Source organism: Desmodus rotundus, chromosome 1 (assembly GCF_022682495.2).
Source record: "Desmodus rotundus isolate HL8 chromosome 1, HLdesRot8A.1, whole genome shotgun sequence".
Classification (NCBI taxonomy): domain Eukaryota; kingdom Metazoa; phylum Chordata; class Mammalia; order Chiroptera; family Phyllostomidae; genus Desmodus; species Desmodus rotundus.
Genome location: NC_071387.1, coordinates 110691762 through 110709976, shown reverse-complemented (window position 1 = coordinate 110709976; position 18215 = coordinate 110691762). Strand labels below are relative to the sequence as shown.

The following is an 18215-nucleotide window of genomic DNA, read 5'->3' as shown; positions in this document are numbered from 1 at the left end:
AATATGTACCTTCTCACCCCTTGACATGGCTTGGCCTGCTTGACATGACCTGCTTTGATCAGTGATTTATGAGTGGGACCAATGGTACACCAGTGGCTTGCCAGAAATCAGAACAAAGTCACACTAATCGAGTCATTATGGTGTTGGTATAGTAATTCACAAATTATACATTGGACCAAAATATAGAATCCAGAATTAGACCCCAGGATATATGAGAGGTTCTCACAAAACAGAGTTGAGTTCAATTCAGTGGAAAAAGATGTGAATTTAGCCTACCTCAAGGAAAAAGAAAAATCTCAAATAAACAAATTAACTTTACACCTAAAGGAACCTGAAAAAGAACAAGTAAAGCCCAAAATTAGAAAGAAGGAAATAATAAATATCTGATCAAAAATAAATGAAATAGACACTAAAAAGATAACAGAACGTCAATGAAACTAAGAGCTGGTTCTTTGAAAAGATAAGCAAAATTGACAAACCCTTAGCTAGACTAACCAGGAAATAAAGACTTATCAAATAAAATTAAAATGAAAGAAGTTACAACTGGTAGAAATACAAAAAGTTATAAGAAACTACTACAAACAATTATATACCAAAAACTGGACAAGTTAAAAGAGAAGGATAAATTCCTAGAAATATATAATCTTCCAAGACTGAATCAGAAGAAAAAGGCAATCTGAATAGACTTATTCCTATTAAAAAGATCGAGTCAGCAATCAAAAGCCTCACAACAAGCAAAAGTCCTGGACCAGAGGGCTTCTCAGGTGATTTCTACCAAACATTCAAAGAAGATTTAACAACTATCCTTCTTTAATACTTCCAAAACATTAAAGAGGAGGGAGATCTTCCAAACTTATTTTATGAGGTCAGCATTACCCAAATACCAAAAGGAGACAAGGCCAGCACAAAGAAATAAATTACCAGCCAATATCCTTAATACACACACATGTGCCCTGGCTGCTGTAGCTCAGTGGATTGAGTGCTGGCCTGTGAACCGAAAGGTCACCAGTTCGATTTCCAGTCAGGGCACACGCCTGGGTTGCAGGTCAGGTTCTTAGTTGGGGGCACAAGAGGCAGCCAATCAATGTATCTCTCACACATTGATATTTCTCTCCCTCTCTTTCTCCCTCCCTTCCCCTCTCTCTAAAAATAAATATAAATAAAATATTTAAAACAAACAAACAAGAAAAGATCATATACCACAATCAAGTAGGAGTTGTTCCTGGGAATGCAAGGATGCTTCAACAGCTCCAAATTAATCAACATGACATACCACCTTAACAAAATGAAAGATAAATATCATATGATCATCTCAATACATGCAGAAAAATACTTGATAAAATTCAACATCCGTTTATGATGAAACACTCTCAAAAAGTAGGTGGACAGGGAACATATTTCAACATAATAATGGCCATATATGATAAGCCCATCGTTTATACTCAATGGTGAAAAGCTGAATGCTTTCTTTAAAGATCAAGAACAAAACAGGGATGCCCACTCCCATCACTTTTTTCCAACACAGTACTGAAAGTCCTAGCCATAGCAATTAGGTAAGAAAAATTAAAAGCATCCAAATTAGAAAGGAAGAAATAAAATTCGCAGTATTTACAGATGACATGATAGGAGTATAGAGAACCCAAAATCATCTACCAAAAACCTATTAGAACTAGTAAATGAATTCAGTAAAGTTTCAGGATATAAAATCCATATGCATTTCTGTACACTAATAACAAACTATCAGAAAGAGAAACTAAGAAAACAATCAGATTTACAATTGCATCAGAAAAAAAAATACCTAAGAATAAATTTAACCAAGGAGGTGAAAACCTGTTCACTGAAAACTATAACACCCTGATGAAAGAAAGTGAATAAAACACGAATAAATAGAAAGAATATTCCTTGGTCATGAATTGCAAGAATTAATATTCTTAAAATATTAATTCTATCCAAAGCAATCTACAGATTCACCACAACTTCTATCAAAATTCCAACTGTATTTTGCACAGAACTAAAATAAATAATTCTATAATTTGTTGGAACTACATAAAACACTGAATAGCCAAAGCAATCTTGAGAAAGAAGAACAAACCTGGAGGTATCACACTATCTGATTATCAAACTATACTACAAGGCTATAGTAATCAAAACAGCATGATACTGTCACAAAAATAGACATACAGATTAATGGAACAGAAATAAACCCACACCTATATGGTCAATTAATCTATAACAAAGGAGGCAAGAATACATAATGGAGTAAAAGCAGTCTCTTCAATAAATGGTGCTGGGAAAACTGGACAGATGCGTGCAAGAGAGAGAAACTAGATCACTTTCTTACATCAGGGCAAAGATAAACTCAAAATGGAATAAAGACTTAAATTTAAGACCTGAAACCATAAAACTAGAAGAAAACATAAGCAATAAACTCCTGACATCACTGATTTTGGATATGTCTCCTAGAACAGGGAAACAAAAGCAAAAACAAACAATGGGACTACATCAAACTAAAAATTTTTTCCACAGCAAGGGAAACTATCAATAAAACGTAAGGCAACCTACTGAATGGGAGAAGATATTTTCCAATAACACATCAAATAAGGGGTTAATATCCTAAATATATAAGGAACTCATGCAACATCCAAAAAACAAACAATCCGATTAAAAAATGGGTGGAGGACCTGAATAGAAATCTCTCTAAAAAGGACATACAGGTGGGCTGACTGACACACGAAAGGACACTTGACATCCTTTATCATCAGGAAAATGCGAATTAAAACCACACTGAGGTATCACCTCACACCTGTCAGTATGGCCATCATCCGTAAATCAACAGACAGTAAGTGCTGGCGAGGATGTGGAGAAATGGGAACCCTTGTGCCCTGTTGGTGGGATTGTAAAATGGTTAGAACCATCATAGAAAACAGAATGGAAATTCTTCAAAAAATTAAACATAAAACTACCATGTAACCCAGCAATTCTACTTGTGGGTATTTACCCGAAGAAACCCAAAACACTAATTCAAAAAGAGACATGTGCCCCATGTTCACTGCAGCATTACTTACAATGACCAAGATATGGAAGCAGCCTAAGTGTCCATCGATAGAGGAATGGATAAAGACGATACAGAGAACAAACTGTTGGCTGCCACATGGGAAGGAGGCTGGGGGTTATATGAAAAAGGGTAAGGGATTAAAAAGTACAAATTACCAGTTATAAAACAGTCACAGGGATGGAAAGCACAGCAGAAGGAACACAGTCAATACCTTAATAACTACATATGGTGTCAGATGGGCACTAGACTTATCAGAGGGGTCAATTCACTAGTTATATAAATGTCTCATCACTATGCTGTAAACCTGAAACTAATATAATATTGTATGTTGACTGTAATTGAAAAAAATAAAATAAAAAATGAATGTGTACTAAAAGGCCAAAACATCTGATATAAAATTAACACTGAGAATGTACTACTACTTTGCTATACTTATGCTGGTATTTATAGATTTTTTCCTGAATAAACATAATGTTATCAGTGATCTAAAGCAAAAGAAAATGTGGAAGGACATAATCACTAAAAACTATTTTAAGGCTTAAATTATCTAATCTGTTCACCTTTGGTCATTAAAGTGATTTGATATGTGCCACATATAAGTTTCCTTTGATGCCCAATAAATCAAGAACAATCTTGATAACATAATTAATTAGTACAGAAGTACTTTGTCTTTGCATCTATTTCAAGGCATTTTTCTTTTTATGAGTATAATTGGCAGATACCTGAGGAAAAACTAGGGCTTTACAGCCATGGCCTAACATTTCAGGGTTGGTACCTTGGAGTACGATTATGTTCTTTCACAAAATGTCCTGTGGAACTACTATCAAAGGTGGAATTTTTGTTGGATGAATCCTCATCCAAGCAAGTATATATTTCTCTTTGTGAGCTCATAAGATGGGCAAGGAGTTTCTAGAGACCTGGCAAAGCCACACAGGACTAGCCACAAAGAGTTACAGGAATGATGTGTACTTGAGCTAATGATGTACTCGTATACTTCCTCTAGTTACTTAGAACCCCACTCCTCTGCCTAATTTACATGTTTACATTCAGAAAACCTCTAAGTGAATAAAAACATTGCAGTGCATCCAGACAATGGAATATTATTCAGTGCTAAAAAGAAATGAGTTATGAATAAGGCATGAAGAACCTGAAATGTATGTTACTAAATGAAAGAAGCCAATACAAAAAGCCTACATACTCTTTAAGTTCAATGATATCACGTTCTGGAAAAGGCAAAACCGTGGGGATAGTAAGAAAATGAGTGGTTAAGAGGAGTTAGGGGAGCGAGGGGTGAATAAGCAGAGCACAGAGGATTTCTAGGGCAGCGAAACAAACTAGTCTATATGATACCACAGTGACAGAAACACGTCATCATACACTTGTTCAAACCCACAGAATGTCCACCACCATACGTGAACCCAATGTAAAGTGTGGACCCTGGGTGACAATGATGTGTCAGTGTAGGTTCACTGATTGTGCTGTTCTGGTGGGGATGTCCACAGTGGGAAGTTTGTACATGTGTGGGAACAGAGTATATATGGAAATTCTCTGTACTTTTCCCTCAATATTGCTATGAACCTAAAACTGCTTTAAAAAAAAAAAAGTCTATTTAAAAGAATTTTAGCCCTGGCCAAGTAGCTCAGTTGGTTAGAGTGTTGTCCCAATACACCAAGGTTGCAGGTTCAATCCCCAGTCAGGGTGCATACAAAAAGCAACCAATGAATGCATAAGTAAGCGGAACAGCAAATTAATGTTTCTCTCTCTTTCTCCTTTCCTCTCTAAAATCAATAAATAAAAATATTAAAAAATTTTTTTAATGAAGGCAAGTGAAAACATTTTCAGATAAACTCAAACCAGGAGAACTCTCTGTCAGCAGACGTGCACTACAAGAATCCTAAGGGAAGTTCTCCGAGCGGAAGGGAAATGATACTAGAGGGAAACTGAGATCCTCAGAAAGGAGTAAACCAGAAACAGTAAACATGGAGATAAATATAAAAGGCTATCTTTTTACATTCTTTATTTCTTTGAAATACACTTGGCTTTTTAAAGCAAAAATCACAACATGTTGCAGAATCCACAGCATTTGTAAACGTAATAATAGCTATTACAACTACAGCATAAAGGTTGAAGAAGGTAAATGAAACTATAAGGTTGCAAGGTTGTTGCATTTTACCTGAAGTGATACGATTATTAACTAAGTAAACCAAAAAGTTCAGCATGTACATTGTGAGCCCTAAAAAATCCACCAAAAAATGCAACAAACTGCGGGGGCAATGCAAAGGTTCCATGTCTTAATAGGTGTGAGTTACGTGAATATGCGCATGTGTCCAAACTGCTGGAAGCACGCACTTAACATTTGTGCACACCACTGTATGTAATTTTTATCAAAAAAATTTTAAATGTTTTCTTAAACAAAAAAGCACCTGGCTCTGCATAGTTATTCAATAAATGTTAGGTACTACTGTTAGTGTTCTGCTAAATAACAGAATATCAATTTAAGAAGTACTGTTTTTGAACACGCTTCTTTCCTTTTTACCTTAGCATCTTATTTATGTAGCACATGCTTGTCCTTCTTCCTGCAACATTCTCACCTCCCACTCTTCCCCTGAATATCGCCTATGCACCCCTCCTTCTTCGTGTCTATGGCATTTCCTTTGGGAAGCCTTGCCAGACACACTCTCACCAATGGCCAAATTAAGATATCCTGTCACTTGCCCCTGTGACATCCTGGACTTACTGCTGTAGTTAAGTTGTGCTTATTTGCCTGTGAGGCTGTAAGATCCATAAGGGCATTGGCTCGGTTTCACTCACTGCAGGATTCTCTATCCTCAACGCAGTGCCTGGGTCCCAGGGTGTTAGAGGCAAAAGGCAGCAACAAAAGGCTCCAAGACCTGTTTTCTCCATCCTGACGTACCGTTTCGCTCTCTCCAAGTCATCATTTGCTTGCTCCAGCTCTCGGATGTATTTCTGCAGCTGATCTTTAATTGCCTTTGTCTGGGCTAGGTCATCCTCTAAGGCTGAGATCTGCCGGTAGCCTTCGGAATGCTGTGCCTCAAACTTCTCCTGAATGACAAAATCAACAGTGAGTGAACAATTTTAGACTTCTGATAAGCTCTGGTTATCTCTCCCTTCCCTGTCATCTCCTTAAAACACTGAAGGCACTCGTGTTGTAGCGGACATGTGTTTTTTAGACACTGAGCTTCCATTCCCCCCACTCTCCACAGCCTGCCAGCATCCTGACTTCTTTAGGGGGGTTATCTGTTATCACAGGGTCTTCATGGGACCAGTCCTCCCATCACACTCACTAAAGAAGCTTCAGCCTTCATCTCCCACCCTCCTGCCACAGCCAGGGTACACACTTAACTGCAGTCCACAGAACCTTTTCTCCACAGATGTGGACTCTTAAGCACATGACAGAGGAGGGCAAAATGGGGCTCTCACGTCCGGAGTGCTTCCTGCCTCCCAGCCCCCTGAGCATCTTGTACCTTGCCTCCTCCCAAACCTGGTCCTTGTAGCCTCTGGTGTCAAGAAGTACCCAACTATCTTCAAAGCAATCACTTTGCTCAAGGTGTCCACAGCCACAGAAAGCCACATAAACCTCTCCAAGCCTCGTCCATGAGGGCAATATGATTCCATGTCACATGACATCCCTGGATCACAAAGAGAACATCAGGGATCACAATGACTTTGGCTGCATGTGCCACACAATAAGAGCAGGACATCATGTACTTAGTCTGACAATTGTTCTGACTGTGTGATCCAGAACACTCCCCCTGCAGCATGGGGGAGTTAGAAGAACTTCTGGACCTCTGGGAGGAAGGAAGGGAGGAAGGGAGGGAGGGAGGAAAAGAACAAAAAGGAAAAAAAACCTGTTATAAATTATGAAAGGAAGCTTAGTGCTTTCCAAGATCTAACAGTTAACATTTATCATTTACTGCGTGGCAGCCCCTGGGTGAAGTAGGCTAATTACATTGCCTCATTTAATGCCCTGTTCAGAGATGTAGGGACTGAGGCTCAGTTATTTAATTAGCCCAAAGTCAACTGGTAGCAAATAACTGAGCCAAGATCCAACCTGGGCCACTTGGGATTGTTCTCTTAGAAGAAAAAACAACTAAGATAAACTGCCCTTGCCACTTCAGTCCAGGTGATACAGGTGTCAATCTCCCTCCCTTTTTCATCCCTTCTCTCCCTCTCCCTCTCCCCATCTTCACCAAACACCCTTACTATATTTCCTTCATCCACACGCATGAAAGAAAACACCCACTTCCCACAGGAAAGGCCCAAAGTCTAATTAGAAAGTTAAGAAAAACAGGCCGACTCCTTCCTTTTCTTTACCCAGTTGAGTAAACAAAGCTGTTGCTAGAATGATGTAATGGTGTCTAGGTCAGAGAGGCATGGACAGTCAGTGTGAAGGGCAACGCCCACAGAACGACCAGATTTTCAAGGTGAGGACACCGAGGGCATTCCACATGCTCAGCCTGCTGTGTCCCCTCTGATACTCCACTTCCTGGCTGTGAGCAGAAGCGTCCCCACTGAGGCAAGCAGGGGCAGACCAGGCCCGGGCACAGCCAATTCCCACACATGGCTCTGATGGCCTCATACCCTTTAGGAGTGCATCTCCAGATAAAACAGGAGGGTGCAGGATCCTAGGTTATTAACCTAAATTCAAACTCAGGTTCTCAGAAGGCGCAGTTAACGGGCTTTTCCACCAGCATGATTCAAAGGATGTCCTTTGAACTTGTGAACATGAAAAGCTGTTGCTGACATGTTGTGCTTTCATTTGGGGCTAATTATAATGAGCTGTCAGCTGATGGAGGCATCAATAGATGCTCTGTCTGATCCCTTACAGGCTTTTTTATTCAACTTGGGATGAATAAGCCAGTTGTCAAGAGGCTTATTCAGTTGAATACATTTCTCTTAGGTGACAAATAGGGGCTGGTGGCACTCTGGGTATTTTTATTTCTTTCCTTGTTCGATACTCTGAGTCTCATGGATCTGTCACATGGTTAGAATGGAGGTCTTCTACAGGTTCAAAGGCTCAGTTTTGAAGCCGTTACTTAGTTAGTAATAGCTTGATATTTATTCAGCATCCATGGAGGGCCCCCTTCCCTTTCTAAATTACTGGCCATACCACTGATCTTTCTTCTATAGCTTGCCATCCCTGAGTCCTCTTAAATTTAAGAACTAAAGTTCTCGATGTCTATGGCAGGGATCAAATACTAAGCCTGCAGGGGTCAGGCTGTTAACAAAATGAGTGAAGTGGGCCAGGTGTAGGAATAGAGAAGGTGACACTTATCTCTCAGTGCTGGAGGGGGGGCACAGTAGTAGGGACGGGGTGAACTGGAGAATGCTTGCTCTGTCTAAGCAACCACTGCTCGGCTTTCTGCTGCTATGGAAGAATGAAGGCCTTGTGTGGCCAGATCTGCCAATGCTCAAAGGAAATCGGAATTCCAGATTTTTACAGCCTTACAACTTCGAATGTTGATATTAAAGATAGAAATTTTACTATCAAAAGAATACACTGAAAACAAACCCCCAACTCTAGTTACTAATAGCACGTTGAACTATTTACCAGGCAGTGTCTATATACATGCAATTCACTCTGGAATGCATCAAATCATAAGAGACTGATGGATGCATAGATACGTAATAAAAAGTATGGCAAAGGTTACTGGGAGAGCTTGGGTAGTTGATATACAGGTGTTCACTGGAAAATGCTTTCAACCTGCTGTGTGCTTGAAAACCTTCATGATAAAATGTTGAATAAAAACCACTAAAGGCAAAGCCAACGGCAGCTATGGGCCAGACTGATCTGCAGAGAGCCACTGTGGGCTCTGTGGTCTACAACATAAAGGCTTGACCTCTACTCCTCAGCTTCCAAGGTCTTTGGGGTCTTTCCTCTGTCCCTCCCCATCTCTCAATCCCCAATCCATTTTTTGGTCTCACTTCTTCCCATGTATCAGTAAAGCCAGGACTCAAGGTCCACTTGACGCTCTTTCTTGTCCGTGTCCGTGGCAGGTCCAGATGAATTCTTCATCAATCCTGGGCACCAAGCTGCTAGCTCTACACCCCGTGTCCCCCGCCCACCCCACCTTCAAACACCAGCTCAAGTCCCTCCCCAGTGGTTCCATGAAGCTGTTTCCAACCCATGTGGACCTTTCTCTCTCTGGAGGATCTCGTGGTCTGTCACACATAACTGAGCATCTTTTCCCTAAGTGCTTCCTTGGGTTAGGTTTGTCTTCCCCAAGAAGCTTCCAGAGGGCCAGTGGCACATCTCTTTCCATCACACCCAGACCTGGCCCACACTGCGGGGCCTGGGCACTTCCCCAAGGCAGCTCATCAAAATTTACATGGGAGCTTTATTAAAAAGAGAGATATCATATTTTTCAGAACATGAGATGCACCTAGTTTTAGAGGAGGAAAATAGGAAAAAAATTTTGAAGCAAAAAATGTGGTAAAATATTTAATAACATCCTTTAAAGCAGAAATCCTATAGCAAGCCAGGTAAGCTACATTCGGACTATAAGATATACCCATTTTCCTCCCAAATTTGTGGGGAAAGTGTGTCTTATGGTCTGAAAAAATACGGTAAATGAAAAGCTATGCAGACATGCTGGGGCCCCACCCAGACTTAATGAGAACAGGAATCTCAGGGTGGGGGGTGGGTTCAGGCCATCTGGTGTTCATGAAGCTGGTGAGGTGATCTGCCTGGCAGCGAGGGCGGGCAGCCAGTCTCTAGGGAACAGGGTTACACTCAGTGGTCATGTGCTAAGCCCTACAGAAGATCCAAAAAGGCCATCTTTACCCTTTTAGAGCAGTGCTTCTCCAGATACTTAGCCATCTCTGGAGGTATTTTTGGCTGTTGCACCCGGGGGAAGGGCTGCTACTGGCATCGAGTGGGTGGAGACCAGGGATTCTGCTAAGCATCCTACAATGCAAAACTCAGCCCTCACAATGAAGAATTACCTGGCCTCAAAGGTCAATCGTGCCCAGGTTGAGGAACCTGCTGGCACTGTCCAACAGAACTTTCTGTTATGACGGAAATATTCTACAGCCTCTCTGTCCAATAATGAGACCCACTACAGACATGTGGCTACCGAGCACTTGAAATGTAGCCAGTATAATTGCAGAATTGAGTTTTTACTTATTTTATTTTAATTAATTTAAATGTCAATAGCCACTTGTGCCTAGAGGCTACTATACTGGACAGCATAACCCTGGACCTTATAATATAATGATCAACAATTCTAGGAACACTCCATACTCTAAAACTGTTTACTTTTCACATGCCTTTTAGGTTATTATAGACAACCCAAGAATGGCTCTGGGGACATGTGTGTGATCTGCTTCTCACAGAGCTCCTGAGGCATAAAGAGTTCCACTACCACATCCACCCAGTAGGCCTGGAGGTGGGAGTGAGCCCAGGGCACGGCCCCCCACTCTGCAGGGCTCCCTTTCCCAGTCACACACACCACACTAGAAGCCTATCGCTACCTGAGTGCATTTCCTCTCGCCCCCTCACCTTGATGGTTTCTAGCTCCATGCGAAGGCGGTTATTTTCTGACAGGAGGTCCCTGTTCCGGGTTTCAATTTGTTGTAGCTGTGTCTCCAGTTCAGCTTCATATTCTCGGCTCCCCTCCTGGAACTCTCGGAGCTCCTCTTGCGTATTCTCTGCCCTACAGCAGAATTCCCAGATGTCAAATAAGAATATACAAAGCACTTACATGCTGCTAAGCCTTATACGTGGATCAGTGCTTTATTCAACTACCTTTTAAGGCAGAAACTATCATTATCCTCAGGTTACAAATGAAAAGATGAGGTTTAGACAAGATGAGTGACTTGTCTCAAGGTCACATAGGAAGTCAGAAACAGAGCTTGGACCTGAACCCAGGAATGCCTGGAGCCAGAGACATTTCTTAATCAATTCACTCTTCATTCATTCATTCAACATATATTTTTGAGCCCAACATGTAGTACATATACTTTGGATTGTGTATCCTCTTCACATACAAAGTAGAAGTGGGACATAACACAAATGTCACTAATCACACCATTATAATGTGTCCATAAAGAAGATAAAAATCATGCCTATAGAACAGAATATACAACTTTAACATGGACAATAAAGACATCAAATTTGCTAAAGATTTTGCTTACCTTGGTTTAGTCATCAATTCAAATGGAGACTGCAGCCAAGAAATCGAGATAAGGCTGACACTCAGAAGAATGAGGGAAGGTCACCAGAGCAAAGATGTATCATCAGATTCTAAGGCTAAGATCATCCACACTTTTGTATTCCCAATTATTGATACTATGTACAGATGTGGAAGTTGGACAGTGAAGGAGGTCGATAGTAAAAAAAATTGATTCATGCAAAATATGGTGTTGGAGGAGAGCTAACAGATACTCTGGACCACCAGAAAGACTATCAGGTGGGTCCTAGAGCAGATTAAGCCTGAAACATCAATGGAGGCAAAAATGACAAAACTGAAGCTACTTTAGACACATCACGAGAAACGGGATTCTTTGGAAAAGACAATAACCCTGGGAACAATAGAAGGCAGCAGGAAAAGAGGAAGGCCAAGCATGAGATGGACTGACTCCATACAAGAAGCCACAGGCTTGAATCTATAGGAGCTGAGTAGGTTTGCTGAAGACAGGACATGGTGGACATCACTCACAAACAGAGTTGCCAGGAGCTGGAACCAACTCAGTGGCACGTAAGACACGCATAAAGTGTCCCTACCCCATCCCAAATACCCAGTTCTAGCTTCTCAATCCTTAAAATACAAGGGACATTTTTTTTAACACCAGCCTGAGTTTAACATTAAGTCAAACTAAGAACAAAGAAATTTGATGGACTGGAATAAGACTTCCACAAGAGATTAGTAGGAGTCCATGAGAGATAAAAGAAACAGTGCTGAACACATACACACACACAACTCCCAGATATGGGCACTGAAACACTGGTTTCAGATTTTACAATCAGCAACAACCCATTTTGCTGGGCACAGGGAGTCCCTTCCTCACACACAAAGCACTGACTCGATATGGCATCCGGGAACTGATAAAACCCTGCCACAAAATAAGATGGGAAGTAGTAGTTTGCTTAGGACCACAGGCTTTGGAGTTAAATTCTAGCTCTGCATCTTACTGGCTGTGTGACCTGGCAAGTTACTGGTCTTCACTGAGGCTCCGTTTCCTCATTTGTAAAATGCGTTGATAATCGTTGTTTCATGGGGAAGTTTTGAGATTTAACTGAGATAATATGTGCTAAGCCTTCACAGTGCTTCTCACATAATATGCCCCACCCCACCCCGCAAAATGACTGCGGCTACCATTACGGGAAGAAAAAGCAGGGTGAACTTTGGTGAACTGACCTTTGCTTGTAGGTCATTGCCAGATCTTTCCAATAGCTAGCATCTTCTTCCTCAGAGCCAAAAGTCTTCCCAGAGTCCTCCATCATGAAAACAGGAGAAAAGGTCACTCTTCTTGTGGCATAGTGTCTAGGAAAGAAAGTTTTAAAATTATTATTCTGGTTAAATAGCTGAGCATTATTGTGGGGGGGGGGGGAGGGCGGGATTCCTGAACTTTATATTGGATTAAATGATAAAACATTGCCAAAACACTAAAACTAAACCAAGACAAGATACAGCCCACCTGCATGTTTCATTCCACGGAGGAATAAAACTGTCAGGATTTGGTGACTTACCACACTGGGAGGAGGGGAAACAAGGAAAAGATGGAGGTGAGGACATTTCTTGGGGTTCTAGCTTAGGCAACAGGGTGCCAACACTGTCCCCATCACCAGAGATGCAGAAATGCAGAACATCAGAAGGGAAATCTTCAGGGCAAGGGGATAATGACCCAAGTTTGGGACATTATTAGTCTGATATGCCCATGACACATCTAGATGTGACACTGAACTGAAACTCAGGTAAAGTCTGGGCTAACAATACAAATTTAAGAGTCATGAGTTTGTAGCTGGTGCTTCCCTTTCTCTTGTGACAGAACCACTGGAGGATCTAATGAGGACTATTTATGGAACTCTGAGGAATGCCAGTATTTGAAAGGGGGGCAAGGAAAGAAATGGGAATCGGAGAGGAGAAACAGAGAGAAATTAGAATCAGGAAGAGTGAGCTGTCCTGGAGTAGATGGTTTCAAAGGGGAAAGGGGAACATTCTACAGTATCCATGAAACAGAGAAGGTGGTAAGATAAGGATTGGAAAATATCCACCAGACTTAGCAAAATGTTGGTCACTGGTAATGTGAGCAAGAATAGTTTCAACACAGTGGAGGAGAGAGGAGGAATAAACTGGGTGGAGGAACATGTAGGAGGTGAGGAAGAGAAAGTCCACGGGATTTTGGAGAACTGGGTGTGAGAAGAAAAGGAGACAAATTTGACAGTAGCTAGAAGGGAGTGGGAGATAGGGCCTTGGCTTTGAGGACTTTAAGACATCCAGAGCAGAGGTTAGGAAACATATTCTATCCTATATTACATATTCTATAAACAGTTGTCAGTTTATAGACTCCCTGCTGAGAGAGCCTCTGGATGTAATAGTTTATTTTCTGAATTTATTTAAGGCTCTGAGCCTGTCAAAAGGCCATCAGGAAACCAAATTAGATGTCTCCAAGGTCCCTTCCTTCCTTCATGGGAGCTTACAGTCTGCTGTGTGTCCCCTTGGGGACAAAAGAATGAACACACCCCTCACTTTGCAAGACAGAACCAACAAGCTGTATTTTGGGCTAAATGTAAAAACCATTCAGCTAAATATGTGAGTGATGACACGGACGCAATCACCAACTTCTGGATCCCGGGCAGAGTTGAACAATACCTATACTCGAGCACAGCAGTTCCTGCTAACTCTGCATTTGCTACTACTTGGATGTGCATCTTCTCTCTCTCCTAATTTCTCTCCCTTTCCTAATTCGGAGAAAGCATGCCCTTGCCCTCCCACCTACCCTCTTCTAGAGAACAGTTTCTGTGAAAACTTATCTAAGCAGAAAAGCCAAATGGTAGAGGAAACTGTCAATTATTGATTTTTTCCCCAGGTCAGAATTCCTTCTTCCATCTTTCTGAAACAGCACTCCAATATTCCCTTGGGAGAACTGACCCTACACTCACCCCATGTGGTTCAGAGGAACTTGACATCATCTTCTGTATCTGGGAGAAGGCACATGACTACTCCTGCCTCCAGCATCAGTAACTGGCTCCGAGATGGGCCTAACCAATGCTGAGCCAATGACGGGGATCAGCCTCACGCAAGCTGAACAAATCATTGGCGCAGGTGTGGACTTAACTCAAGCTGAGCCAACAATAACTGGGCCTAACTCAAGCTAAGCCAGTAAGTGTCCAGAACCAGGTCTTTTTAAGAGCTATCAAAAACCGAACTCTTTAGAAGTGTTAACTAACCTTACCGTAATAATCATTTTGCAATATACATTGATACATACATAAAATCATCACGTGGTACTTCTTAAACTTACACAATGCCATACGTCAATTATACCCACAAAGCTGGGGGAAAAAGAAAGACATGAACTCCCTTTTCCCGCTAGGATTTGCTAGATAGCAGGAGGTAAGCCCAGAGTGCCAGTCCTCATCTATCATGAGAGGAGACAGCCTGAGAAAGAGGCCAAAACATTGGAAAGTGGGACCATGAGGTAGAGACTGGGTCCTGATGATATTGTCTGAGCACCCAGATCCAGCTGTCCCTGATTTATGATTATGAGAGATAATTTACTCCCTTTCTTAACTGTACCAGTTAGGGTTGGATTTCTGTCACAAGAGAGTTCTAATTAATATATGAAGTGACAGATCATGTTTGCTGAAAATAAATAGAATAGAGTACCCACAGTAAATAACAGTAATTAAGATGGTGGCGGGAAAGGGTAAACCTGGGTATGGTGCTCCCTGCTCAGGCCATAAGGTCTCGTGAGTGCAGATCACAGCTAATATGCAGTCACCAAACCAACATCTATAGTGTCCAGAGCACAGAGCCCATGCAACTCTATGAACTGAGCACTGTGTGGCCACTAATGATCTTATTAAGGACAAATGTGTGGCACGGAAGGAAGTCTGAGTACAGTAGGGTGAGAAAGTGAGGAACTAGGAACAATGAATGTGCAATGACTTTTCCTGCTGTTAGGAAAAAGATCATGTTCAAGGTTCAACATAACCAGTCCCTGTCACTTCTTTAAACATTTCCCACCCTCCTACCCCTCCACTTTCTTATGCCCAGGCTACACCACCTTCTTTCTGTTCCTTGAACACACCAAGCTCACCCTACCTCAGGGCCTTTGCACTTGCTGTTCTCTCTGCCTGGAATGCTTTTCCTTCAGATCTCTTCTCAGCAGGTTTCCATCTTGCCATTCAGATCTCAGCTAAATGCCTTCCCCAGAGAGACCTTATTTGAATACCGGCAAATACCCAGTTCAGCTCTTCACTATCACATTAACTCCAATTTTATCACTTTATATGTTTTGTTTTTGTTTATCTTCCCTCATTGGAATGTCAGTTGTTGAATACAGGGACCTTCTCTGTCTTTCATATCCCCCATCCCTAGAATAATGTCTGGCATCTAACAGGCATTTAATAAATGCTGTGGACTATCTTGTTGGAAGGACTGTATGTATTTGTAGAATGTTGAATCCAATTTCAGGAGAGCACATTGTCACCTTGCTCCATGAATGAGGCTGCCCAGTTGCAGCAGACCAGAGAAAATGCCCTCTCCCCTCCTTACACTTCCAGCACCCGCCCCCACCTAATGAGCTCCCTGTCTAATTCGGGCTGACACAGAGTGAGGGGCGCTGAGCATCTGTATGTATATAAAAATCTAGGAAGAACTCAGACCCATCACGGGACTCTGCTGGGCTTCTTCCCATGACTGTGATCTTATCCATGTTGGAATCACAAACTTTAAATTTCTAACAATTAAGGTTCTTGCTGTTTCCAAGTAATTTGTTAAATGCTATTCAACACAGACAGATATTTATTTTCAGCCTTGGCTTGTAAATGCCTACAAACTGATTCATGCTGGTGGTCATTATGACACTTTCTGTGAATTGGTGAATAAACATGATTTTAGAGTTTCACAGTAAAATAAATAAATAAATAAATACATGCCGTGGAATGAATGCACATACGGAAGACAGAGATTGGCCACTAGCTAGAAGGAAATATGACATTAAGGAAAGGCAAGAAGCAAGAGGCCCTCCGAAGGTTAGTTTATAATTTACATCTGTAAACCCTATGATGCTTATCAGGATGGGGAAAGCCTCTCCCTCAGCACCTGAGTGCCATCTGCTTAATGGGAAGGAGTTGGAGGAAAGGCTACCATGTTTGAAACCACTCCTACTCCCCATTTTTACATGGTAAAGAGTATCTGATGTAGTTACTGGAGTTTAATAACCTTCAACCTGCACTCTTATGACAGATGAGTTTTTAAAAAGGGCTTCTTAAAACAGTTACCATGGCCAGCGAGCCTTAAAACTGAACCCTCAGGAAAGAAATGAATTTGTGATGTTTTAGGAGGCCCTTCCATTGTGGGAGGGGCTCTAATTATAACCATGCTGATAGGGAGGATCTGGGATTTGGACTTCAGGTTCTGGGGAGAAACTACGCAGAGACCTGAGCTTATGTCACAGCTTGTACAATCTCTGACTCCTTCAACTAAAGGGCAAAAACCACAGGCCTGGCATTTCAACCAAATGCCATGCATTTTAAAAACAATCCTTAGGGAGGAGAAAAATATATACTACATGCTAAGAGAGAAGAAGTAATAGCTGAACTTCACTATGTTTTGAAAAGGCAGTCTTAAAAATATAAGTTTCCTTTGCCATATGAAAATGTCTCAGAAAGTTCTAATGTGAATTATTCTTTACAGAAAGCAGGTAAGATGACTTGCAAAGTTTCCCTTCTCCCAGCATTATCTACTGAATTTTATCATCCCCTTCTATTTGCTGTGTGCTGGGCATTTAACAAGTCAGCTTCAAACAACTTAGTCCCTTTCAAGCCATTCAACTCTAAGAGTAAGCAAGACAATCACTTGGATTCTTAGAAGAAGCTGGAGCAGAAACGCTGTATCTTGGGCATCTCCTTTGGTGCAAGTGAACAGCAGAGGCAAACTAGACCCAGTGCAAGGGCGGGGTGCAGGGGGTTGTCTTTAAATTCAAGCTCAAGGTCTCCCTGGGGTTGCAAACAGACTGATTAGAAGTCAAATTCATTTCTTCATTTGGCCCACAGTCTTTTAAAAGACACTGTGACAGGCAGATGTTAACTCTTGTTAACAGTATATACAACTTTGTACCCACTGTCTTAAAAACGGATACTGCATGCATTTATTTCATCTGTGCTACAGGCATTCAATCTCTTAACTTGTGTGCTCAATACACTATTACGTCATTGTGCCCTAGCATCATGGACAAATCCAATGGGTACCTCAACTGTATGTGCTACAACATGCAAGAAAGAACCAACTGGGACAAGCGATTTGAAAAGTATCTATTTTCTGTAACTTAGATCTACTATTCCTACAAAAATGTGTTTCACTGTATGTTTTTTTAGCATGTTTTGCATGACTAAACTTAACAGAAAAGTCTGAAAACACACTCGAAACAAATGCCTTTGATTTCAAAACTAGAAAAAACACAGCAATCTCTCTTGGCTCCCCTGTGAGTGAAGAAAGCTGGGGCATGCTGGTCAGGATGCATTACACACCTATAAGCCATCAGGAGTTACCTCACCGTCCTCTCCACCCCAACCTTGGGCCAATCCCTTCCCAATCAAAACAAATGGAAGAGCTGAAGGGAAAGGAAGGGAGAGAAAGGTGCCAAATGCCAGCACGTGCTCCAACAGCTTCTATGTTATGAAGCAGGCTTTGCACTTTGCAGAAGTGACATCACTGGGGCAAGATCAGTCAGGAATCAGCAAGTCTAGCTTCTGTCTTAGTGCTTTCAAAGTCTATAACGATCAGCTTAAAAAACAGGCATGCAAGGACAAACACGCAAGGCTATACACCATTCACAGATGTGGAAACAGGAGAAGCTGTCAACAGAGGGCTGATTGGAAAACTACGCAGTTGTTAAAAAAATTATATGTACTAAAATGGAAGAATGTTTATGTTAAGGACACTATTTTTATTTACAAATCTATCTCCCT

The 18215-nt window shown here is 41.4% G+C and overlaps 1 protein-coding gene across 2 annotated transcripts in view; it reads right to left on the bottom strand.

The window, feature by feature from the left end:
• NDE1 (nudE neurodevelopment protein 1) overlaps positions 1-18215 on the bottom strand; it is a 33530-nt gene that overhangs the window by 13492 nt on the left and 1823 nt on the right. For both annotated transcript variants that reach the window (XM_024571720.3, XM_024571719.3), the window contains exons 2-4: positions 12436-12561; positions 10578-10731; positions 5970-6118 (exon numbers count right to left, since the gene is read on the bottom strand). In XM_024571720.3, coding sequence (XP_024427488.2) covers positions 5970-6118; positions 10578-10731; positions 12436-12521 — 389 coding nt within the window. In that variant the 5' untranslated portion in view covers positions 12522-12561. The remainder of the gene's footprint in view (positions 1-5969; positions 6119-10577; positions 10732-12435; positions 12562-18215) is intronic.